Genomic DNA, 25,789 nt, shown 5'->3' with positions numbered 1-25,789 from the left:
TCGAGTAGCAGAAAAGAATGGTTTTTATATTATCGTGTATATAATTTGATTGTGTTTTGGCCCCATCTCTTTTTTATCATAATTATTTCTGGAAAAAAAAAAACGTGCGTAAAGCCTATATTGCTAGAAAGGGATTTTCTATTTATTTGATGCAATAATAGTTCACATCACACAAACATGACAAAGGTACTGCCTTTAAGTTACACGCTTTTTTGGTCTAAAAAGCCAAAAAACCGTTTGACTGAAGCTGTGCTGACCTGGAAGAGTCTTACCTATGTGCTTTTCTATTCATCTTTGATCTCAATGTGAATCCATAATAGTCACATGAGCTATAACTTCTTCGTTAGCGGTTACCTCAGCACAGTGGTTAAGAGATTTTTGTTTGAATTCAGATAACAAAAATGAAGATACTTTGCAGTAGCGATATCTTCCAAAGAATAGCATTTTCGATTTTTAATGTGTTTTCAAACCTTCTTTTTGGTAATATTTTGGGTCTAGTAATATAAGTTCGTTGTTTTCCCTGTAATAAAGGCAATAAGAGTGCGTGCGATAATTACAGAAGCATTATTTAGATTTCTGTAGGAAGCAAATTAATGAGTATGATTATACTTCATAGACTAAGAGATGCTGTAGGTAAAGCTTTTAAAGAAGAAAATGTAGTTTCGTAAGGAGAGAGGATGCATCGACAAAATTTTGATGGCTCTTTGATGAGAAATTTGATGTCTCACATACTCTCCTATACCCCCATATTTGTAGTTAAAAGTACCGCGGGATAAAACAGAACATAATAAACACCTGAAAAGAAAAAAATTTACCTCAAAAGCCGGTTTCGTAAGTGTGAAAACGAATAAAAATATTTTTCTCGAAGACAAGATTGCCTTCAACTCTGAAACATTGTTCCGAAACTTGCCATTAGATGCCCATTGGGTCTAGCTCTACAAGTGATAAAAAAAGATGACGCTCAAGTCGAGCAATGACGAAAGGTCCGTCTTTCCTCCGGGTCCGTCTTACCCGACTCTTGTCTAGGCTTTAATGTAGCTAAGAGTAGGGTAACTCCCCTTGTGCCTTAAAAGATCAGAACGTTATTTACGGTTTATTGAGAGCCAAATATATTTTAAACATTTATCTTTTGTAACGTTAATAAATCAAAAATTGATAAGACTTTCAGCAATGAATATCAATTTATTTTAAACTGTTAATCTACATTTAATAAGTTCTTTTCATTAATTTTGGTTATTATGGTGATTTTATTTCTTTCTTTTTGTTGATTTTACGACAAATAAAAAGACACAGCTTGAAATAAAAATTGTTTTCAGTAAAGCACAAATGGTGTTCTGGTTTTTGGAAGCCATAGGGGGCGTTAGCCATACTCCTGTTTGTAGTAATTTCTGTTTTTTTTTTTTTTTTTTATTTGACTTGATTATATTATGTAATTTCTCTTCGTTTTGGGTTTTATTTATTTATGAATTAGTCGGGGAGCCAAAGTTGAAAATCTGACAAAATAGCAATCTGAGGGGGACAAGTGATTTGAGAGAGGTTTTAGACTAAATCGACCATGCTGATTACGAATATCTCGGGAATATAAGCGCCAAAGGTGCGCTTGGTGGTTTTTGCAACTAAGTTCGTTGATTTTTCTATTTCACTCAGACTAAGTCCAGCTTTCTACTAGAATATTGTAGTTGTCTTTTTTATACCTAGCCAAAACATTAGGCGATCGTTAATTTACCACAACACTAAAAAAAAAAAAAAAATAAAAAAAAAAAAAAAAAAAATCCTGCTTCAAGCACAACAGCTTCAATATGCTTCAAACTGCTTTTACAAGCTTTTGCTTTTTACAATTTTATTAACATACGATTGGTCGAATATACATAATTTAAATATGTTTAGCAATGTTTTTTAAGTTATTATTTAGTCAAACTCGTCGTCACTTTCAGAAAGATCGCATGACCCAGCACAAGCACAAAGCAAGTCGCACTTGCGGATTCCAGCACAGGAGCACTTTCCAATACACATATTTCCAATATTCATATTTCAAATGATTCACTGTCACTCTCTCTGCCAGATTCGTTTGTTTCACAGTCTGTATCTAAGGTAGGACTCTCTACGAGCACAACTGAATCATCTGCTTCTTTGACAAACTTTGAAACCTGACGGCTCAGGGCTCCAACAGATACTTTATGCTTGAAATAGTAAAAGCACTGGTCTGCCTTTTTACTAGAGCTCACTTCTAGTGCTTTGCCATACTTCACACTCAATTGCTTTTTCAGTATCCTAACATCATGGGCCTTTATTTCCAGACCTGAACTAGCTAGTCCACTGCTTAATTTCTGCCTTAGCTCACTAAGCGAGTATATTCTTCCTTCCTTAAGACGAGTTTCAATTTCATCCACCACACTTTTTGCAATAGCCTCTCTGGCAGAAAAGTTAGTCTCTTCCTCCGTCTTCTTTTTAAAGAAGCTAAGCATGCATTTTTGGTGGTATTTTGCACTCAACTGAATCAAATTTTTGTCTTTGGACCTTGCAAACACAGCAGGCATTTCTCGTAAAAGTCTTTCAGCATGCTGTGATAACTTCTGTTGCCTTTCTATCGTTTTAATTGCAAGAAGATTCTCACTTTTACGCTTGGTACTTCCCTTTTGCCACAAATGATGCAACAGTCAGCATATGAGAAACTCACTTCTGTTGCCAATGTTCTAGTGAGTCTTGCAGGTGTAGCTGGCATATTTGCTTCCAGAAGACCTCCATGGAGATCACAAGACAAAAATTTCTGTCTACAAGTTCTATGCCAAACAAGCCTTTTTTGTAAGAAGTTTGGTTGCTGACAGTCCTTTCTTAGAGCATGGTACGTAGCATTGCACTTGCATCTGGTCAATAGAAGTTCTCGGACACGTTTTATATCACTAACAGTGTGAAGCTGTCCTTTTCCATCGGTTTGGCAGATTAAACACTTTGCATAGTAATTTTTTTTTGGGGGGGGGCTATATAGAGCATCTAATTTTTTTCTGGCAAATGATTCCATGCTAGTCTGCAAAATAGAGAAGAAATTTAGTATGGTACTAATGGTAACCTTAGAAAAAAAATTCAAGAATTTCTTCATGATATATAACCTATCCATTTCCAGTATCTACATACTATTATATTATATAATAGTATCCTATAAGCAGTGTAAATACCTGGTGAAAAAAAATATACAAACCAGAAATTCATGCAAGGCCCCCCCCCCCTCCCGCAGGGCTAATAAGTCCAGACTGGACGTAAAAAGACAATTCTTAGTGCTAAATTTAAAATTTTTCGACTCTGTAAATCATACTCATATTAAGTCTTGGTCCCTCAAAATATGGAAAATGACAATTCTTAATGCTCCATTGTGGAGGCAATGGGCCTTGGAGGCCTGAGTCTCAACCCATTTGAGTCTGCCCTAAATAATAATAATAATGCTCCATTGAACAATTTTACAACTTTGTGGCATGGTATTGGGCATTGCGGCATCGTGTTGGCCAAAAAGAAGGTACCACCAAACCTTCTTCCACCTAGCCTAAAATTTTGTTGTGCCACCTAATAGCACATCCAGACTATCCGCTTTCTGGAAAAATGGGATGGAAATCCGGAAATGCAGACAGGTCTTCCATCCCATTTTTCCGTTTTCTGGGCAGGAAGGATCAGAGGGTCCAAAAATGGAAAAATGGGACGGAAGACTGTAGTGTGGACAGCGTTTCTGGAAAAAATGCCAGCAGAAGGAGACGATTCAACATGATGAGTGATAAATAAAAATAGCTGTCTGATGTGGTTTAAAATAGAAAAAAGGTAAATTGTCAAACTGAGGCTCTATAATTGTTTTCTATAGGTTTTGGCTCAGAAAAACAGATTTGATAAGGATGGCTGATAAACTTGTACCAATACTATTTTAAAAATCCGCCAAGTCTGGATGGCTATTCCTTTTTCTGGATTTCCATCCCATTTTTCCAGAAACTGGATAGTCTGGATGCACTATAAAGTTAGTGACTTGAGGAGCAATGGTAAATAGTGAGACTCTTGACAAACAAAAAAGGAAAGAGAAGACAGCCAAGTATTGACAGAGTGTACCACCATTGCTAGACTATGCTAGAAAAAAACCTGTACCGTACCACCTAGGCTAGATCACAAAAGAGCCAAGCTCCTCGTAAAACCCCTCCCGTGGACACCCCTGCAATTTACTGAATAATAGTAAGAAACAAGTTGCTTTTATCAGGGGGAACTAATTTGCACCTTTATCCTTCTTTTAAACCACTTAAGTGAGCCTCTAACTATCATTTGACCCCAAAACTGGTAAGACTTTTACTTTTAGCCTATCCATTTTAAATTTATATTCCTAAAAGACGAGGCGAAACAATAAAAAGTGAAATACTGGTAAAGACAAACCTTTGAGGATCAAATAATAGAGTTAATTAGCTTTTAAGCTTTTGAACCATCAATTTATTTACACAGTAGCATGGCACATGGCAGTCAACATAACCATAACAAAGCCACGAGAAAGATGCAGTGTCATCTACTTAGTAATGAACAAGTTAAGTTTAAAATTTTTCACCATAGATGATCGAGTCGAAACTTTGACCTCATATTAAACTATGAAGTGCACTTTGGTGGTCGCAATTCCCGAAATAAATGGAATCAGCATGTTCAAAAACATCGTTTCCAAAAGTCAGAACTCATGTACCAAAATGTTTTTTACAAATCGTTATTTGACGACTTTTTCAACTTTGGCTCCCCGACTAAATGGTGTTTTGCACTCGAATTACAGTTTGACTTTATTTCTGCTCGTTTTAGGTTTAATATAGTTATTTTTTTTCTCTTTGGAAAACTTCTTTAGTAAAAAACTTATTTTTAAAATTAATCTATGAAGAGTCGTGCCTTCAGTTTATCTAAAACCTGACAGCCCACTGAAAATTATAAAGAACTTGAAAAGAAAAGTGAGGTAAAGTAGATTTATTTAACAAAGCAATCAGACTTCCATGGGACCATTATTTATAATTGGTACGTTTCGTACAGTTTCTAAAATGCGTTATGTGTGCATGCGCTTTACAGTGCTCAAGCTTACTCATCAAAAATTTCCAGACTGTGAAGTTACCCTAATGAGACGTGTGGACCACGTTTATAAGTAAGGAGCGATTCGGCCTAATAGTGCCCGAAAGTCTAAAACATGCAATTTCTGATAGCAATATTGCGTAAAAATAATCAGATTTTTATGATGATTCTAACTATTCAAATTTCATCACGTCTAAAGTTTCCCATACGGAAGCTAAAGCCCTGAGAAAATTTGCCTGATTTTTGAAAAAGGGGAAAACAGAAAAGCGATAAAACTAAAGTTGATGCTTTCGTACTCCGTTCTGGACTCTTTGGATCTAAACGCAGGGCTGATTCGGTACCCAAGAAATTTAAAGTTATCTAAAATCGTGGATGTGGATCTTTAATGTCAGCGCTCAAGAATGTCACTAAAGCTATTTAGACAACATAATAGTACATACGGAGGATACCAATAAGATCATTGTTTTGAAGAACAACTCTGTTCGGAAAGCAATAGTCGATAATGTAGGTGGAATAAAACAAGGAAAAAATGTCGTTGATTTAGTCCTACTACCCCCCCCCCTCCCCCTTCCCCCCAAAAAAACAAACAATGAAATGTTAGGTCATAACAATGAAATCTGTCTTGTCTACTGCAAACTATTTGTTTATTCTCTTACTGAGGAGAATTATAAAAAAATTTCAAGAGACCCATCTTTTAGAATTAATTGCTTAGACTTAGGTTCTCCCACGCCTTGGGGTGGATGAGGCAGCGACTGTTGACCTCCATGTCACTCACTCCTGGGCCGGTGACCAGAGCTCCTCCTTTAACCTAGTTGACTGTGTAGTCTCTTTCTCCAGAGTCCGACCAAGAGTTGTACGCTGCCTACCGCTTCTGTGTAGACCAGGTGGTTTCCAGCATCACATGTCATATTTGAGTCTGCCCTCTTTTATTCTTGTCATGTGTTCCCAATACCTCCAATGTCTCTTATGAATTTCATTAGTGTTTAGAGGCTGCTTAGTCGGGGCTCTAATCTGTACATTTAGTATTCTTTCAGTCTGGTGTACTGAAATTATAGTTCTAGGGCAATTGTTTCCAAATCCAAGCAGTCTTTTTTCGGCAGTTCTTGGCATGCTCCTCGATTGACAACCATATAGGAGTACTGATAAAACATTGCTAGTCAGTAATCGTAACTAGGATATTTGGGAGTGCTTGGAGCATCGCCGCACATTGTTTAGCTGGGAGAACGCTTTCCCTGCATAAGCAATCCGAAGCATCATTTCACTTTCACAATTATCATCTTGCATTAAATCACTACCCAGATGCTGAAACTCATGTAGTTCTTCTATTTCTGTATCTCCAACATGAATGCCTGGTGCCAAGATATTAACAACTGACTTGGGTATAAATGTATGATCACTCCAGGTCATAAGGAGACATGTTAAGAAAACAGTTCTTACTTCATATTATGCAAAATAATAATGCCAGTTAACATATTTTCCAGGGGGAGCATGTTTATCCTCACTGTTTTCACTGTTGTACAGTTTTCTTTTAACAAAATTGTGGAAAATAAACAAATTTGACTGCATTTATCCGTTTTCAAATAGTCTGTATATGAAAGTTAAACACCATCACTGCCATCTATCAATAAGATACAAATAGGCAAATATTGATAAATTTAGGTTAAGTTAAGTTAGGTTAGATTAGTTAGATAGGTGGCCCTTGGGTGTTTATTTTATAAACGATTTTCAAGACTTGGAGAATAGACATAAAAATTAAAAATGTGATTGAAAAACTAGAAAACAAGGAAAATAGTGAGGATAAAGGTGCTTTCTTCTCTCATCTACTCCAATTGGGATAGGGGAGGGGTCTTGTAATTGCCTTTAGATTTCAAAATTTATGTTTTATGTATTTTCGTTGGAAAAATAAAAATCGGAAATACGCCCATCCTTGATCTTGGAAAGTACATTCTTGCATCTTCATCGGAAAAGACGAAATTCAGAAATCCTTTCCCCGACAACAGTTTTGTGAATTGGTGCGGCTGTTCAGAACCAAATTAAAAAGAAAATATCTTAAAATAAATTCAATTTTTAGGATACCGGACTGGCAAGCTGCTATTGCGACTTTAGATGTCTTTGAATCTCCAAACTATTAAACTACTACCTCGGTTTGAGATCCTAAAGAGCGCAAATCCAGGTACGGAAGACCCGGTTTTAGTAAGAATCTCCAGAAAAGGCAATATATCTTGATGAAATTGCACCATCAAATTCAACATATGAGAGAACTCTGTTGTAGAGGTTCCAAGCTCCTGTCTGCCAAACTGCGGAATTTTTCGAAACAGAATATCACATTACTGATATATGTTTTTTTTCCTATTGGTGGTCGTCTTAAACTAAATAATCAAGAAAGACCTCATATAAACGAAGATTAAAAATTCCAGCACCCTTTTTAAACAGCCAAAAATATTGTGTCACATCAAAGTAACGTTTTCTGCCATTTTGAGGCACAAAACGACAACTTTGCCCCAAAGAGGCCCAAGTCGCTATCGATTGAAAATTCTCAGATAGCAAATCGATTTCAAATTATCAAACGCTATATTATAAGCTTCCCCGTTTTGGAGGCAGTAATGCCACCTCGTGCAGCAATCCTTCTTTAACAGTAATAGAGTCCATGCAAAATACAAGGTTAATAAGACGTTTATGTTAAAACCTCATTTAACTAAGTTGATCACTTGGTGTTGGATAAAATTATGCAGATTGATATATAATTGTACATAAGCTATTATTATGCAGGAGGAGTGGTGGGTCATTGCTTATGTGGGTGAGGGATGCGCCTGATGCCTCAATAACTGCGTTTTAATTTCCAAATGTTCTAACTCTGTGAAAGCTTTCAGGGAATTATGAAAGAGGGTCCTTTTTTGGAGGGGGAGAAATTAATCTTCCCTTCTCCCTTTATTTTGACTAAGCCTGAATATATGGATACTGTGGGGTGATAGCACCTCTCTTATTGCAGGCAAATATTTCTTTCGACTTAGAACATTACATTCATACGCTTACTGTTACAAAAGGGGGCGACTAGGGGAGCATTATGAACTCCGTCGGAGAATTTCCAAGGAGGGAGAATCAAGTGCTATAAGGAGCTTAGTTTTAATTGATCATCTACATGAAAAAAGTTGGGTTTTGTCTTTGTTCTTTGTTTTTATTAAATAAAAAAAACTAGTTTTTTAACTGAAAGTAAGGAACGACGTTAAAACTTAAAACGAACAGAAATTATTCTGTATATGAAAGGGGCTATTCCCTCCTCAACGCCTCGCTCTTTACGCTAAAGTTTTTTATTGTTTAAAAAAATAAGAGTTGTGAGAAAATCAAACTTTAGCGTAAAGAGCGGGGCGTTGAGGAGGGGACAGCCCCTTTCATATACGGAATAATTTCTATTCGTTTTAATTTTTAACGTCGTTCCTTACTTTCAGTTAAAAAAAAATTGTTTTTTTATTTAATTTTTGAACGTTTTGAATTAATGCAGGTTTTGATTTTGGCTCACCGTACATGAATAATTAAAAAAAAATTTGCATATTAATTTTACTTTTATTTGGTTAAATGGCTTTCTCGAAACCTGTTTAATTTTATTTACGAACGTTTTTATTAGTAATAAATATACGTAACTTACAAACTAGTCTACGTAGCGAATTTCTGTATTCATATATTTCTAATACGTATATTAGGGGGTTCGCCCCTAGTCAATATATCGCTATTTAAGCTGAAGTTCGAATTTTGTTCCAATTCTTTAAAAACTACCTCCTGATCACAAAGGCCGTTACTTAGAATAAATAGCTCTTATGAAAGTACTAAAAAATCTTTGGCTTAAAGAGCGAGGTATTGACTAGGGGGTGAACCCAATCATACACGTATTATTTTCTGTTCGTTTTAAGCTGTGATGTTACTCCTTATTTTATGTTGGAAAACTTGTTTTTTTATATTTAATTTCTGATCTTTTTTTTTAAATAATGCTGGGAAATCCGGCGCCCCTTTCATAGCAATGTCCCTTCCCCCATGAAAACCTCCTTCATGGAAAGATCCTCTCACATAACCCCCGACCCACCCACCCCCCACTACCAGGAAAAATCTCCCCTGAAAACGTCTGTAAACTTCCCAATAACCAATACTATATGTTAACATTGGGTAAAGTTCATAACTTTCAGCCCTCCCCCCGGGGACTTCGGGGGATTAAGTCATCCTAAAGGACATAGTTATCATATTTTCAACCATGCTGAACAAAATGGCTATCTCAAACATTTGATCAGGTGATTTTGGGAAAAAAATGAGCGTGGGAGGGGGCCTAGTAGCCCTCCATTTTTTTGGTCACTTAAAAAGGGAACTAGAACTTTTAGTTTCCGTTCCAATGAATCCTCTCACAATATTCTAGGACCACTGGGTCGATGCGATCACCTCTGGAAAAAAAAAATAATAATAATAAAAAAAAAAACGCATCCGTGATCTTTCTTCTGGCAAAAAATGCAAAATTCCACATTTTTGTAGATAGGAGCTAGAAACCTCTACAGTATGTTCTATGATACGCTGAATATGATGGTGTGATTTTCATTAAGGTTCTATAGCTTTCAGGGGGTCTTTCCCCCTTTTTTCGAAAATCAGCCAAATTTTCTCAGGCGTTTAACTTTTGATGGGTAGCCCTAACCTTGATGAAAGTTATATATTTGAAATCAGCATAGAAATCTGATTCTTTTGATGTATCTATTGGTATCAAAAACCCGTTCTCTAGAGTTTCGGTTACCAGTGAGCCGGGTCGCTCCTTACTTACAGTTCGTTACCACGAACTGTTTGAAAACACTTCGTAGAAACAAACTATAAGTAAGCAACAACTAGTGCTAATACTAAGCACAAACATTTGACTGCGAAGTTTTGGTAGTTCTGCAAAGGTTTTGCAAAAGTATTGCAAAGGTATGACAAATTATAAACTTTGTTAAGCAAATCAAAATCAAAATTACGAGCCTGAGAAAATTTGCTCAATTTTAAAAAAACGGTAGAATAATCCCTAAATGGTAAATTATCTTGATGAAAATTAAACCAATTAATTCAACATATCAGAGATGTCTATTGTAAAAGTTTCAAGCCCATATCTTCAAAAACGTGAAATTTTGTGTTTTTTTCGAGAAGGACGATCACGGATGAATGTATAGTTGTATATCTGTTTGTTTGAAGATAAAAGAATAAATATTTCTCTTAAAAGAAAATTCTGAAGGTAAAAGAATTAGATGTGACTATACAAAGATTCATGAAGCAGAATGATATAAAAAAATCGCAAAGAAAAAGACTCAAGCACAAAATTTAAATGAATAATCGCTTGAGCACGAAAAAGTTCGATATGAACCTCATGCATTGTCAGCAACAAAAATAAGAAAAGTAAACTTATTCTCGTCCGAAAACCTCGAGCAAATAGCAAGAGAATGAAATCTTTTTTATCAATGTGCCAAAAACTATTCACGAAAAATTTTCGAAGTTTTTAAGAATCCGCTTTTTGTTAGCATATAAACCAAACCTTGAATGAAATTTAAAACAAGGGTTTAGCTTTAAAACAACTTCATATTCAAAATCAATTTCAAAAACATAAAGTAAAAATTATTGGCTAAACCCTTTCCTCTTAAACCTACTTAAAAAGGCATAAGCAAGTTCATGGAATCCCAAATAATTTTTCAAATCCTTCATTGGCCTTTTATTTTGATTGCCTACTAATCTTTGGGACAATTGAATCCTTCTCATCAAAATGCCTACCAAACATTTTAGGTGTGCCACCACTCACATTCTCTATTTTAATGCATACTTTTTGCGCTTTTTCGGCAACTTCCACTGCTTTGTTATTAATTTCAATAGTTGCTAGAACACCATTTGGACAAGCTCTTTCGATGCTACACATAGAGAAGTCCCAGCTTCAACAATGCCGTCTTTAACCATTACATCAACGATAACGTCGTTTGGCTTATTAAAAATGTATTCTGGTCAATTTCAAGTTTGCACTTAAAAAATGCAATACTTATGGATTCCTTGCTCATTTTTTTTTTTTTTTATCGACTCTCTATGTCTTGTAAAAGCGTCAAACAGGGGATAAATAATATCCGCTTCAAAAATTCTCACACCCTTAGAATGGGGATATTCTTGAGCGTCATGTTCAACTCAAACATCAAATGCTAAGATAACAGCATACTGATAGTCATGCGTCAACATAGCGGAACCTCTCATAACGTTACGTTTAGAAATAGGGCCTGTTCTAACGTTTGAACATGGAATATAACATGTTTCTAAAAGCTCTAGTAAAGCTTCTAGGGATCCTTGTAGCTTTCCTGAAAGTTTCTAATTTATACCCTATTCCAGTACTAAGATATCCCACCTGTGCCATTTTGACAACCTGGATGCACTTAGACTGTTTTTTATTTAGTTCAATAGTAGCTTAATAGTTAGCTTAATACCTTACGGCTTTACTGGGATATTGTTAATACTCACCTTTGATAACCCAAGTGTGCATAGTGTGTTTTATTAAGTGCAATGCTGTCCTCACCATTCCCTGAAAGTTTGACCTAATACCCTAATTAGCAGTAGTAGTTGTCGTAGAAGCTGAAGTAATAGTAGGACTATTGGGAGTAGCAGTAGTGATAGCAGTAGTAGTATTAGTCATAGTAGATGTAATAGTATTCACATTGTTTCTTTTTAGTCTAGTTCTGAAAGTTTCAACCTAATACTCTGAGCTGCTCATGAGATATTGCGGATACGCACTTTTGACAACCTGCATGCAAATAACATGTTTCAGTTTAATTCAACTTCATCCTTCCCCCCCCCCCAAAAAAAAAGAAATCCTGGAAATAGCTCCTCAATACCGTTAGCCTTAGTAGCAACATTAGTAATAGCAGTAGAGGTAGTAGTACTAGTAGTATGAATATAGTACCATTTCCTTGGTTGAACATGCACTGAAAGCAAAATATATTTTAAGCGTTTATCTTTTGTAACGTTAATAAATCAAAAATTGCTAATACTTTCAGCAATGAATATCAATTTATTCTAAACTGTTAATCTACATTTAATAAGTTCTATTCATTAATTTTGGTTATTATGGTGATTTTATTTCTTTCTTTTTGTTGATGTTACGACAAATAAAAAGACACAGCTTGAAATAAAAATTGTTTTCAGTAAAGCACAAATGGTGTTCTGGTTTTTGGAAGCCATAGGGGGCATTAGCCCTACTCCTGTTTGTAGTAGTTTTTTTTTTTTTTTTTTTTTTTTTTGACTTGATTATATATTGTAATTTCTCTTCGTTTTGGGTTTTATTTATTTACGACTGGTGTTTTGCACTCGAATTAGAGTTTGACTTTATTTCTGCTCGTCTTAGATTTAATGTAGTTCTTTTTTTTTCTCTATGAAAAACTTCTTTTGTAAAAAACTTATTTTTAAAATTAATCTATGAAGAGTCGTACTTTCAGTCTATCTAAAACCTGACAGCCCACTGAAAACTATAAAGAACTTGATGAGAAAAAAGGGTGGAAAAGTAAATTTATTTAACAAAGCAATCAGACTTCCATGGGACCATTGTTTATAATTTGGTACGTTTCGTACAGTTTCTAAAACCCGCTATGCGTGCGCATGCGCTTTACAGTGCTCAAGCGTACTCATCAAAAATTTCCAGACTGAGAGGTTACCCTAATGAGACGCGTGGACCACGTTTGCAAGTAAGGAGCGATTCGGCCTAATAGTACCCGAAAGTGACAGCCTGCATGCACATAGCATGGTTCAGTTTAATTCAACTTCATCCCTTCCCCCTCCAATATTTCCTGAAAATAGCTCCTCATTACTGTTAGCGTTAGTAGCAATATTACTAATAGCAGTAGAAGTAGTAGTATGTATATAGTACCATTTGGTTGGTTCAGCATGGACTGAAAGCAAAATATATTTTAAACGTTTATATGTACTGAAAGTTTCAACTTAATGCTCTAAGCTGTTCCTGAGATGTATCTGTTACGCCCTTTTTTTTTTTTTAGCCTACATCGACATAGTGTACTTCGATGCGGTTCAACACCCTACTCAGCATTCCCTGAAAGTATTTTATTACAATGTTGTAGTATTGTGCAATATTATAATATTATCTTTCGTTAATTACATAAGGGGCGAAATATTGCAACTTCCTTTCAAATGAGTCCTCAAGCAACTTTCTATGATGTTCCACTGTCCCGCTAGCGGGGAAGAAGAAAAAAGTAAAAAAAGAGGGCACATAAGTGTCCTTGTTGTTTAAGGTGGGGAGCTTTCAGTTTCATGTAGTAGGATTTGAGCAATGGCGAGCACAATGGTGTTTCGATTCCAAACCTTTTTCGATGGGTTGAAGGCTTTTTTTTTGAAATTCCGATAAATTTGTTTTCAAAATAATATTTACGATTAAGACTAATCGAAATAATTTTTTCCATTCCTGATTCAGCTACAAATGTCAGTTTTTTTTTTTCACTAGACAGTTTGTTTAATGTATTTTTAAATCCTTGTTCAATATGGGCCGTGATTCATTCTCTGCTAGGTTGTAGCTGTTGCTGCAATCATAATTTCTGATATTCCCAAACATATATAGTCAAATCATTGTGGTATAATAAGAACTATACAAGCCATTGAAAACCACAATTGTTTTAACTTTTTCCACTCGATAATTGAAATATTACAATCATGTCTCACATGATTTAATTGTTTATTTGTTTGTTATCTGTTTAATTTTTTGTTATAGAGCTGCTGATTTGAGACCTGCAGTAGACTACTCACATTCTTAGGATTTTTTTTTTTACTTTTGCATTGATCAGTATTCTAATATATTTAAAATAATCACATCTGTAATCACCTAGAAAATTTTCTTTTTATTCTTGAAAATAGAGGCACCGTTTGGAAATCGAGTAACTGCTGGGGATGCCATCTATACAACGAGAATTGAGGTTTTCTGAAACTCAACTTCGTGAAATATAAAAATCATTTAGAGTTGTCTTTTGGCGCCTTTACACTGTCTCCCTCAGCAAGTACTAGATTGAGGGTACGTTCTATCTTCTTCTCAGAGCCATAATAAGCTAAGGCATCGATAATACCTTGGTGGAGAGCTAGACCTTCACAACATTCATTCTAAGCTGGAATCGTTGCCAGGAATCGTTACAGAGTTTTTTCTCAATAGACAGTTTTGTTTTTCAAAAAAAAAAAAAAATTAATTTTTATATATTTTCATTCTCTGCTAGGTTGTAGCTATTGCTGCAACCTTGATGCCATTCAAATATGATATTGTATCCCAATTCCCAAAGAAGCAATATTTCACAATACACTTCTGTTTTATCATCTTTTGTATGAAGATGTAGTTTTTGTCAAAAATTGCATCTTTTTTTGATCTTATCAATAGGAATCATGGTTGAGGGGTCAGGGGCAACCTAGTAAAGAGCAAACTCTAGCCTGTATGAGCTGGAGATTTAAAAGCACGTTTTGTAAAGAACTAAAGTGATGAAGAATCACTATTTGAAGCTGACTAAGGAACCGTAACTATTATTTCGATTAATCTTAAAGATGAAAGTTTGTTTCGAAAACAAATATGTTGTAAAAAGATCGTAAATATTCATTGACATATGATTTCAAACTAGCCCTTATCAGGTTCAATCTTGATCGCTAAGTTTTTAATTTCTCTCTCTCTTTCTTTGTATTAGTTTTGATTTTTTCTGTCCTTTTATTATTGCAATTGTTTCAGCGTTACAACCAGGGGCAAGGCTCTTAATGCAGCCTTTGGCACCCTTCATCATTTGGACAGATCACTGGACCGTTTTATGGCTTGGCTTTCTGACGCAGAGTCGATGTTGGAATCAGTGGAATGTGAAACAGAACCAGGGGGACCCAGGGCCACTCCGGAAAGGATATTTTCCAAAATCAAGGTTATATGCTTGTCTTTTCTCTATCTACGCTTCTCTTTTGCTTCTATTCTCTGATAGTTATTAAATCGCTATCTTTGCATGCTATCTTTGTTAAAGATTTGTGCATGTTATAATCTAGTGGTGACGACCATTGAACTTATGGTGGAAATATCTTGTTTTTAATTTATCTTCGTTTGTTGTGCATAATTCCAAGGCACGATTTTTGTGTCTGATCTTTCTGAGGAGTGGTGTAAGGATCTTCAAAGTAATAATAGTTTTACTTTGTTTTATCTTCTGGGGATGTTTAGTTTTTCCCCAAAAATATAGCTGTAAATTAGGGATTGTTTAGTCCTTATTTCATAAATTGTTTCATCCTTATGAAGTGGAAAAGTAGTATGGTTTTTGTGAAGGCATGTGGCCTTCTCGTTTGGCTGTGATTACAAGTATCTTTTTTGACTCGGCTGTGTAGGGTCATGCACAAAGATGTCTTGTTGTAACTTGATAAACAGTCTAACTTCATTGAGGTTTCAGAAATTCAAATTGAAATAATTGAAATACAATTTGCTGAGTTTTCAGCAAATTGAATTAAGACAGGTTCGTTGTATGAGCTCCATATCCCGAAAGGTTCATCATCCAAAAAATACTTTGCTCGCATTACTGATAAGTCGGTAAATTTTTCAAAATGTTGTTCATATTAACATCTACGGTACTAAGTTCAGATGTTGTGAAAAACACCATCTAACTTGTATTTGTCTCCTTTTTTCTGAATTAGAAGTCACTTTGCATTGAATTGTTTCATTTTGTATAATTTATGTTTTTCATTTATTACATAATAACAGTCATTCATTAAAGTAAAGAATATTTATTTTCTCTTTTTTGCACAATTTTCTCAATTCATGTCTCTTACTTTTATAAAGTCACATTGTTGCTAAAATTTTTCCTCAAATGTTTCTATTTTGGCAGTGTTACTTATTGAAAACAGGAAAATACCGAAAAAAAAATTCCACCTGATTTTTATACCAACGACAAGGTAATCTAATGCTCTAGTGCTAGATGCTCAAATATCGTACCCTTAAAGGCAAATGTTAATGATTTTAATTCCACAAAATTGTGTGAAAAAGTTGAAGGGGAAATTTTAAAGTAGTTACGTGACAGCAGTATATCTTAATCAAATTCATATCTACTAATAATGTAGTGGTGTAACGAGGTTTCATGAAATCCGAGTACCTCCAAAATATTGGAATTAGCCCCCCCCTCCAAAAAAAGTAGAAACATTATCTTCCTGCCGCAACTGTTAATACGCTAAAATTGTCACTGCATGAGATTTATGCATGTTTTAGCCTTATGAATTTTAAACCCACTTGCAGTACCTGACCTTAGGTGAAATCTTTTTTTGTATTTGTTACTTCAAAAACTGTAAGATTGACGAAGCTTATATCTTATTGGGAAATTGAGAATTTTTTCATAGCAAGGTAGTAAATTTGATAATTTTAGCAGGTACTACCATGCCCAATTCGGAGTTAATTGTCATTTCTAACGTTTTTTACAACAAGAATAAGACTCTCTAACAAATGTGCAATTGATCCCTTAATTATGATGTCAGATTTCGTTCTTGGCAGGTAGTCAAAAACGAAACAGAAAATATAGACAAATTTATTTGCTATCAATTTATATGATAATTTATTATATCTTGTTTGAATAGATTTAGAATAAGATCCTGCGTGTTGTTCCCAAAGCCATATAAGAAATGTATAGGAGTCATTTTGGTCGATTTCTTTTTTTTTTTGCATACTGCTCTCACACTTAAGAGGGAACTAGGCTAAATCCTTTTGTCCCGAACCTTTTATCGATATCAGAGTCTCAGCCAAGGTTTTTTCTCACCATGTGTTTGTTTTGTTGTTAATATGTATATATTTTTTTTTATGTAAAAGCTCTTGTAAAAGTAGATTCTTTAATTAAGATTGAAACCTTTCTGGTACCTTTATATCTTAACATGGAAGTAATCTCGCTTTTGATGGTCTTCTCCTTCAGGATATTATCTGGGCAATTATTTCCTTCTTTGTAAGGACATACTCTTGACCCGTTTTCACTTTTCGTAAACAGGATGGAATGTGGGTGGCAAAATCACGTTTCTGTTCAGTTTTCCTAGTTTCAAGTTTATCTCCTCGTGAACTATGAAGGGATTAGTAGGTAGAAACTATTTGTACTTCATTTTATGATTGAGTTAACAATATATTTGTGATTCAATGGTTAAGTGATGATCGTATTTGACCATTATTGCGTCACTATTACATCTCAAAAACAAAAATATAAGAGGTTAGTTAAAACAAATACGATTTGGATGTTGGATATTTGGTCTATATAAAAGTAAACATTTTTTGTGGGAATGGAATAATAGTTCGCCCAGGAGGTCATGCCAGTGTACCATTGTAATACTAGAGTTTCATGGAAGGTTATCCATTTCATTATTTTTTACGCGTCAATTTAACTGAACACTATTACTTAAGACGTCCTCAATTGAACCATGTTGTTCTGATACGGAATTCGTCAAATGCCTGAGTTAGGTATCTCTAGCATTCCATCGAACTCGGTATAATTGGAAAAAGTTATAAAGGGTTGGGGAAAGAAGATTGCCGCAAGAAAGTTTGAAATCCCTAGAAGCACGCTTTCAATTAATTTGAAGACGTATGGTAAACTTTGAATAGCTTAGAATATGTAAAATCAAGCGACAAAACACTTAATAATATGTATTTTGATTAGGTTTCTCAAGCCTTTTTTTCAGTTTCACCGTAGCCTACAAATTTTGTGTTACTAACTATTAAGAATAAATACATAAAAGCATCCAAGCAAGGTTAAATCTATTGACTCTATTAAAGAGTGTGCCATGAGGGAGGAGGGCTCTTCTTGAGGCTAAGAAATGACTTGAAACTCCTTATTTCCTTATACAAGGGTATTCTATTAAGGTCCAGTTGTCGTTTACAAGTTATTGTAAGAAAATTTCCACTTTTAACAACATGTTGGCCAACTAACTTGAAATAGGACTGTCAAAGATTAATAGGCCTTTATTTATGAGAAATAACACGGCGAGGATTTTAATTTTCTGGTGATGTTCTCTCTTTGAAATTGTTATTTAAAGGGAAAGTAGTGAAAAACCTCTGCCGTTTATTTTAAAGTCTATTTCAACTGTTGTTGCTGGAAGGGATGGATGTCGTTTTAAGATTGATATTGAAAATATAGCAAAAATGAATCCCTTGAGAACTCATGGCAATTCCGCTAGTTTTCCTGAACCATTTGGAAAAGATAGCAGTGTAATTGAAATTCTACACCTCCAACATTAAATCAATAAAGTAAAGGGAAATGCGACAAAATTTCTTTGTAGTTGGTGGTTTCCTATTTATTTGCTGTCGTTGAACATGATATGCTGTATAATATATTAGCTATCGTAAACAAAAAGTGGATATCAAAAGACCTATTTACTATATAAAGATTCTCCATAAGGACCTCTGAGAAGCAAGGGCTAAAGCAATGGTGGGCGACTGACCTTTCCCATTTCTTTCAAAATGTTTTAGGCAACAAAATCTACATTTCCATTTTTTGTTTCAGTTAATTGTCTTCGCCTTTTTATTTCCATTTCATACCTTGTGTTTCTGAATCTGAAGCACAGATTTGAGCGTCCTAAGAGCATTTACCAAAAAATACATGAGGTACACAGGTGGCAGGTTACCCATAATTGGGGCTAAAGAATTTTTTTTGGAGTAGTTCCAAGTTGTTTAGCTCAGCACAGAAAAAAGATTAAAGATTTGGACCGTAATTCACTAATCATTTAGGTGTTAAAGTGACTTTAAAACCTTTTTGCACACGTGTATTGGCTCATGTATTTGATAAGATAAGGTTTATCCACCATGAAATACGCATACAATATTACATTTTACTGTTCCCCCAAATGCTCATTGGCCTGTAAAGAAGAGGGAAGACAAACAAGTCACTTACTCAGAAAAAAAAAATAATCACTTACTGACAGAGAGAAGAGCAAAAAGGAGAAAAAGAACATGTAATAGTAATAAACAATTAAATACAAATAAAATAAAACTACAGAACACAAAAACTAAATAGATTGAATTAATTAAGTAGTTTAAATAGTTCGGTGAATGTCTCGGAGCCACAGACAATGATAGTTAGGGAGTCCGTTATTATCATCGATCATCTTTCCAAATTTGCAAATTCGAACTTCTGTCAATTTGCTGCAAAATTTATTTTGTAGCAATATGCATATGCGCATTTATCTATACTCAGGAAAAATCACAAGTTTGAAAAGCGAAATTGAGCAAAGATTGGATTCACCAATTATCCTTCGCCCAAGGAAATCTACTTCAGTGCTTTCGTAAGGTTGTTGTAACTAGTGATGAATATGTGTAAGACTTTTTAGCATAATATAATTCCAAATAAGAAAGTCGTATAATGCTCAAAACTCTATATTGTTTCCGTTTTTTCCTGGGATACTTCAATTGAAAAAACTATTTTATATTTCATATATTCACTGATTTCGTTCATATTTGATATTGGCTGGATCTTAGCAAAATTCACGGATTGTTGGATTGGATAATACGAATGACATTTATTTATTTCTGAGGATTAGAAAAAAGGATTTATTATTTGCTCTGTTAGAAACATCTGGTGTGTATAGCTTCTTTTTCCTCATTTGCCGTCTGATTAAAATCGTTCTATACGAGAAAATTCTACTTTGAGCTCTTCATTAACTTGCAAATTTTCTCAGCTTCTAGTTCCCAACCTTATAACTTTTTCTGGAAACTAAAATTAGCTTTTCAATTTTAGCAAGCATTTTTTAAACATCTCAGAACATCATTTTCCGAATATTTGGATTGCCGTATCTCAGAGTTGTAGCCTTAATTAAACCATATTTCTTCAAGAAGGCTGTAAGAATCGCTAGCGTATGAAAATATTCATCTAGATTTAGGGGTGAAGATAGTGGCGTAATTTCGTGAAAATCCTGAGGGGGGGGGGGCAATTTTGGAGCCAATATTCCCGAATCAAGTGAAAACGACAGTGAAAAACGAAAAATGAACCATATAGTACCATAAAAGCCAAGATATACTAAAGAAAACTGACCCATTTCTCTGGATGCTTGAATTATGCTGGCTTATCTTAGTTTTGACAAGATTTTTAAAGAAACTAAATTTCAGCTGAGGGGTGAACAAACTTTGGTCTGAAGGGGGTAGTTGCCCCTCCCCCCTCTTGCCCCATAGCAAAATATGCCCCTGGGTAAAGAATTGGTCCTCCAGTTTCCACAGCTGTAAGAGAGGCAGTAGGTACATGGAAGCCACATAAGATACAAATATTAGAAAAGGTATATAGGCGTAAAGAGATGTATGAGTTTAAACAGTAGCTGGTATGAAACAGAAGCTAGCTCCACTTCTACCAAGATTTCGAGCCGTTAGGGATAGTTTCATAATGCCCATCAAATCACATTATTCTATTCTTTTGCATCAACACTTTTTTGTAGATTGTTCTCATTTTCCTATTATTGCTTTTCATCAGCTTTACAAATAGATATGACTAGGCTTGTTGGGATTAGCTGACCACTATCTTGTTTTTAATATTTAAGCTTAAGGAAAAGTTGCGACAATAGTCTAGCCTATTTAAATACAATTATTCTTCTAGACAGCACTTATCTATGGTTGAATATGCAGATGATTAAGATGGTTTGTTCCGATTATAAAATCCAGTGTCCAAGATTGGGCAGTATTTTGCATTTGTGATCAGGCTCTAATATTACTAATATTGCATTATATTAGGTAGCATTGTGTTGACTAACATATTCAAACTTATTTCTTATTTGTTTAGAAAATTTAAATTTACCCAACGATGAAAATGGTGAATTGAAAGAAAATTAATTGAGTCGATCGAACATATATTATTTAATAGTGTTGGCAAAATATCAAGTTTAATAATGTTACAAGTTTGATTATGTTTAAAGAAGTCTAAACAAGTTTAATATTTAAACATTAGTAATGTTTACAAATTTAAAATATCAAGTTTAATTTAATAGTGCTGTGTTAATATGAAGTTGACAACAGGATCACATGTCGCCGTTTGAATCACCACAGCCGACTTTTCGGAAATATCGGATGAAAACTTAGTTTCTCTGTCTTTCCTTATGACCAGGAAAATTCAGGAAATGATCATTAGGCATCTCTGCCTTCATTTTCTTTTACTTCTCTCAAATACGACATCTTAATTTTTCTAGTAATATCAGTAACTTTTTCAATATCAGTTTAATAAAAACGAGAAGAAGGTGGAAGTGGTATCATATATACACTCGGAACTCGTATGTTTTCATTTACCAGCTTATACGAGAAAAAACTAAATTCAGTTTTAATGCATTAAAGCTATTTACCACCTTGGGACCTCAGGAAAAAGAAGGGACTACATATAACAGCAAAACTCCATTATTTCAAGAAGGTATTGGGAGATTGAATGATCTGTGTAGTTCCTTTCGGGCTCAGAATTTATAAGCTATGTTAAAAGTGCTTTTATTTTGACTGTTCCCAATATGTTCAATAGCTAGGATTTTGCCGTTAATGTTTTTATGGCACTGATATTAGGCACTATTATTCGGATTACGGATCACATGAGTGGGAACTTAATTATTTTGAACAAAAAGAACAACAATGAAACACAATGATCTTGGGGTATTTTTATTGTGTGAGAGAGTGAGTTAAAAAGTACAAGCTTTTTCCTAGGCATACCAAATTTTCTGGTGCGACCTTATTGCGTCATTTGACTTAATGACTTAATGTGCTTTGGCTGAATGTGCAATGCGTTTTCTGAATTGGGCATTCATTTTCATACTCTTTTCAATACATATTTGGAATTTGTCTTTCATTGCTTTTTCTTGAAGATACTGCTTATAATCAAAATAAAAATCATTTTGATAAGCGAATTTAGTTTTAGTTTTTTGTTTTTATTTTTTGTGCTTATTATTTGGATAGATAATGTTTTAGTCTCACCATCTGAGATTATAACTTGATCATAAACGATTGTTGTCCGTTTCTAATTGCAAACTTTTCACGTAGCTTTGGTTTTTGAACAGTATGGATCTATCTTACACATAGACTCTTGTACAATAATTTGCATCTAGCAAATTGGGTATATCCAAAAACTGAATTTGGGTGAAGGCCTATTGGACCGATGTCGCATTTCCTAATGCTTCAAATTGCTAAAATGCGGTTGAAAAGCTGCTAAAATTCGTTATTTTTTACCTTCTGTACTCACCTCTAAAATGGATTAAAAAGGTCGTCTCTGAATGAAATAAAATGTGTTTTCCTTTAGACTTTGTGTTTAATATTAAGAAAAATGCTGTTCTTTATTAAAATGGACGCTCTATCAAACTTATCTTTGATCTTTATCAATTTAGTTACCAGATTGTATTTTTGCTGGCTTAGCTCTTCCCTGGGACTGCTTCACATAATTGAATCTTCCAAGTTCCACTTATTGCTCTTAAGGTGCTTTTCAAAACCATTTTTCTGTCGATTGGGAGCTTTGCCTTATGAAAGGTATTCCAACTGGAATTGTAATTGACGAACTATTAAAAGAGCTCGAGGGTAATAAAAATAAGCTCTACCATTTATTAGTTGTAGGTTCCTGGGTTTGTTGGCATTTAGTAGTGAGCCTTAATTGAAATGAAATTTCTTTTTCACAGAACAGTATTAAAATGTTTTCACAGTCTAAGAAATTTTTTACAGATCAAGGATGTGTTGAAAACGTCAAGCGGTTTTATAGTTCCACTTATTTTTTTTATGGCGACTTTTAAAACACAAGGGCAAATTTACCGTAAAATTGGATAATAAAGTTTGTCATGTCTTGCAAATCTGCAATGAAGAATGCAACATACGTTGACAACATTTAACGATTTGAATAAAAATTGTTACATCAATTGAGTCAGTCCTTCATTGGATTTTTCGCTGTTATACCTAACGATCGGAGCTACAATGCATATTCTCAAAAAAGATCCTGTGAAAGTTGTTGCGTATCCTTCGCAGAACAGCACTGTCACTAGTATCGTTATAATCCATAGTTTCTTTAATATTAACTATGCGGTTGAATTATTCAGGTAATTAGATTGTATAATTCCCCGCTGCTTTCATACCTTGTATAGGGAGCACCCCAGTTGTTCAAGTTGTTCTGTTTTTGGCGAAAATCAATAATGAGAGGTGTTCGCAGCAGCAGTTACGATCTTCAACCCATGTACTCGTATATTCCTGCAATTTGGAATGCTGCTGTGTTTTATTAGGCTGGCTGACCATTCAGACACTGTAATTAATGGTAGCTAAGTAAGGATAGCTTTTCAGCTTTTAGGAGGGTAAATTTGTTTTTGATCGTCCGTTTTGTAGGGAAAGAAGAGGATTCGTTAGTCCCCTTCCCTTCTGTTTATGTCATGTGAAATAAGCTTCTTCGTGCGAACCAAGTTTTTCGAAGATAAATACTTTTCATTAAGTAGTATGTTTTAGAAAGAAGCGAAATCGTAGATTCCCTCTTCTCGTACGCATAGAAACCATACTTCTTTTTTTTTCTCTCATTTAGCATGGAATCCTTCCCTATAGTCATGTGTCGATGAATATGTTTTTTTTTTGCTTATTTAAAAGATTTGGACACTTGTGGAAGGTAGCATACTTGAAAACACCGTGTAGGGTCAGGTAGTAGTTGCACCGGATTTTTCTATTTTATAAATGAACTTCAAAAGCTGCAGGCACTGTATCAAAGTCAACTACTTCAATTACCCGGAACTAAATAGGAAGAAAGGATAGGAGCAACATGTTTTAATTACCAAGATTGTGGGCCGTATTTCTAGTTTCCCTGGATCTTTGGAAATTCAAAAGACATGACATAAATCGCATACGCTAGATTTTAATTTAGTAACATTGTTAAAGCGGATTTTGTAGACAGAAATTTTTCATTGTGAGAAGGAAATTAGCTGGAATTTCCTTTGTTCCTGATCTTTAGCTTTCAGACTCTAGGGAAATTCACGAACTAGCAGCATTTGGAAATGATACTTGAGGATTCTACAGCTGCGACTACCCTCTTAATGCTTCGAAGGAAATTATTTAGAAATGACTAGCCTATTTTTATTCTTTAAAGAATGAGGGAAAATTATCTTAGTGAAAAGCTTAAAGCGCAAATGCCATCCAGTGAGCAGAATAGGGATACTGACATGTGAAGCTTTTCAAATAGTCATGTGTCATTACTCTGCTTCCATTGCCTGTGTTTCCAAGTCTCAATTCCTCTGTTGTCAATTCACAATTGGTCATTCTCTTTTGTTTGTGTTCTTTAGCGCTCATCACTTTTACCCTTCCTCGCCCTGGATTTTTTTTGCTTTTCCCACTGTCTCCATGTTTTCTAGATTTCTTCATTTATTTAACTATTCATCTTTTTGATGAATAGTTTGATGAGATATTCTTACTTTGTTTTGCTGCTTGTCTTGTGTTTTTTCTTATTCTTGTTTAGTTTTCTTTGGTGTTTTACTCATGTTGAAGAAGTAATTAAGTAATGTCGGGATTAGCCCAGTAAGTGCTATTTTTTCCTAATTTCAATATTCCTTAGTAAAATTAAAGTTTTGTCTGAAACCAAAAAAAAAACAGAAAGTTGTATCGATAAATGCCTTGACCGCTTATTATAAAAAGTGTTGAAAGCGAAATTTGGCCCTATTTCTTTTTAGAAAGTTGATACAAATGTTCAGTTGATGCAAATGTTTTTTACCAGTATTATGGAATGACTCCCATCTGCTGATTTGTACTTGGCTGCGTTGTGTTTGCTTTTAAAGATCAAGCCTGCTTCATCTTCTTCTTTTCGTTTGTTTTAGTTATTTAACAAGTCTTTAAAACGGCGCTAATATGCATGCCTAGTTAGACTTACATGTCTCTCCAGACATCATTGTTCAGGCTGTTTCTGTCCATATGTCAAATTTGAAGCTTGGCTGCTACAATTTACAGCAAAACATACAGATCTGCGGTCTAGAATCTTGTCTCTAAGATTTCAATTTCTATGTATTCGGACGCCCCTTTTTGCACTATATTTATCATCTGCGCTTAAGAGTGGCAAATGTAAAAGAACCTTGAATAAACTCGCTGTTTTTTGCTGTTTTTTTTTATGAAAGAGAACGTAAAATAAATTTATTGACCAAATGCTGCTTTTCCTGGATCATTGCCAACGTTTTAAACTGCTGACTCATATACTTGAAGCGTTTTTAGACGTTCTGCTAGCATCCAACATGAGTCTTTATCCAGCAATTCCTCGAATGATTGGTCTTCAAGCTTTTTCAGTGCTCCAGAATGCTCTTTATCCTCATCCTCACAATTTTGCTTTTTTTGAAACGTCGAAACCAGTCCTTCGTGTCGTATTCGGCAGAACATTGTCACCCTAAATCTCTATAAGAACTCTGTGTGCTTCGGCTGCAAATTTATTTTTGGGTAAGCAGTGCCATGAAATTCCCCGCGGGTATTACTTTACTTGGAACAAAATAGATATTTTCAGAACGGATAAACAAACAAAAACGAACTTGTTTACGCTATAATGATTAACCTTAAACTGAAATTCAAAGCTGCATACATGGATGTTTAGGCTCATCTAACATCCCTGCTATGGATGCTTAGGCATTATGTCTTTTTGGACCTACATGTGATTACCGCTGAATAAAATAGTAGAATCAGGGCCACATACAGTGTAGCTCAATTGAATCAGAAAAGTAAAATCGTTGTTTCGAAATCAGAATATTGCAAGAGTTTTTCTGGATGAATAGTACAAAATATAAGGAAATCTAAACT

At 34.7% G+C, this 25,789-nt stretch overlaps 1 protein-coding gene across 4 annotated transcripts in view; it reads left to right on the top strand.

The window, feature by feature from the left end:
- Nucleotides 1–25,789, top strand: part of LOC148955446 (dystrophin, isoforms A/C/F/G/H-like) — a 504,509-nt gene that overhangs the window by 353,523 nt on the left and 125,197 nt on the right. For all 4 annotated transcript variants that reach the window (XM_089102277.1, XM_089102283.1, XM_089102291.1 and 1 more), the window contains one exon: nt 14,792–14,972. In XM_089102277.1, coding sequence (XP_088958403.1) covers nt 14,792–14,972 — 181 coding nt within the window. The remainder of the gene's footprint in view (nt 1–14,791; nt 14,973–25,789) is intronic.

This window comes from Artemia sp. Qi Xiang Cuo, chromosome 2, assembly GCF_049724085.1.
Source record: "Artemia sp. Qi Xiang Cuo chromosome 2, ASM4972408v1, whole genome shotgun sequence".
In the NCBI taxonomy this organism is placed as follows: domain Eukaryota; kingdom Metazoa; phylum Arthropoda; class Branchiopoda; order Anostraca; family Artemiidae; genus Artemia; species Artemia sp. Qi Xiang Cuo.
The sequence above is the reverse complement of the archived record's forward strand: the minus strand, read 5'-3'. Positions and strand labels throughout refer to the sequence as shown.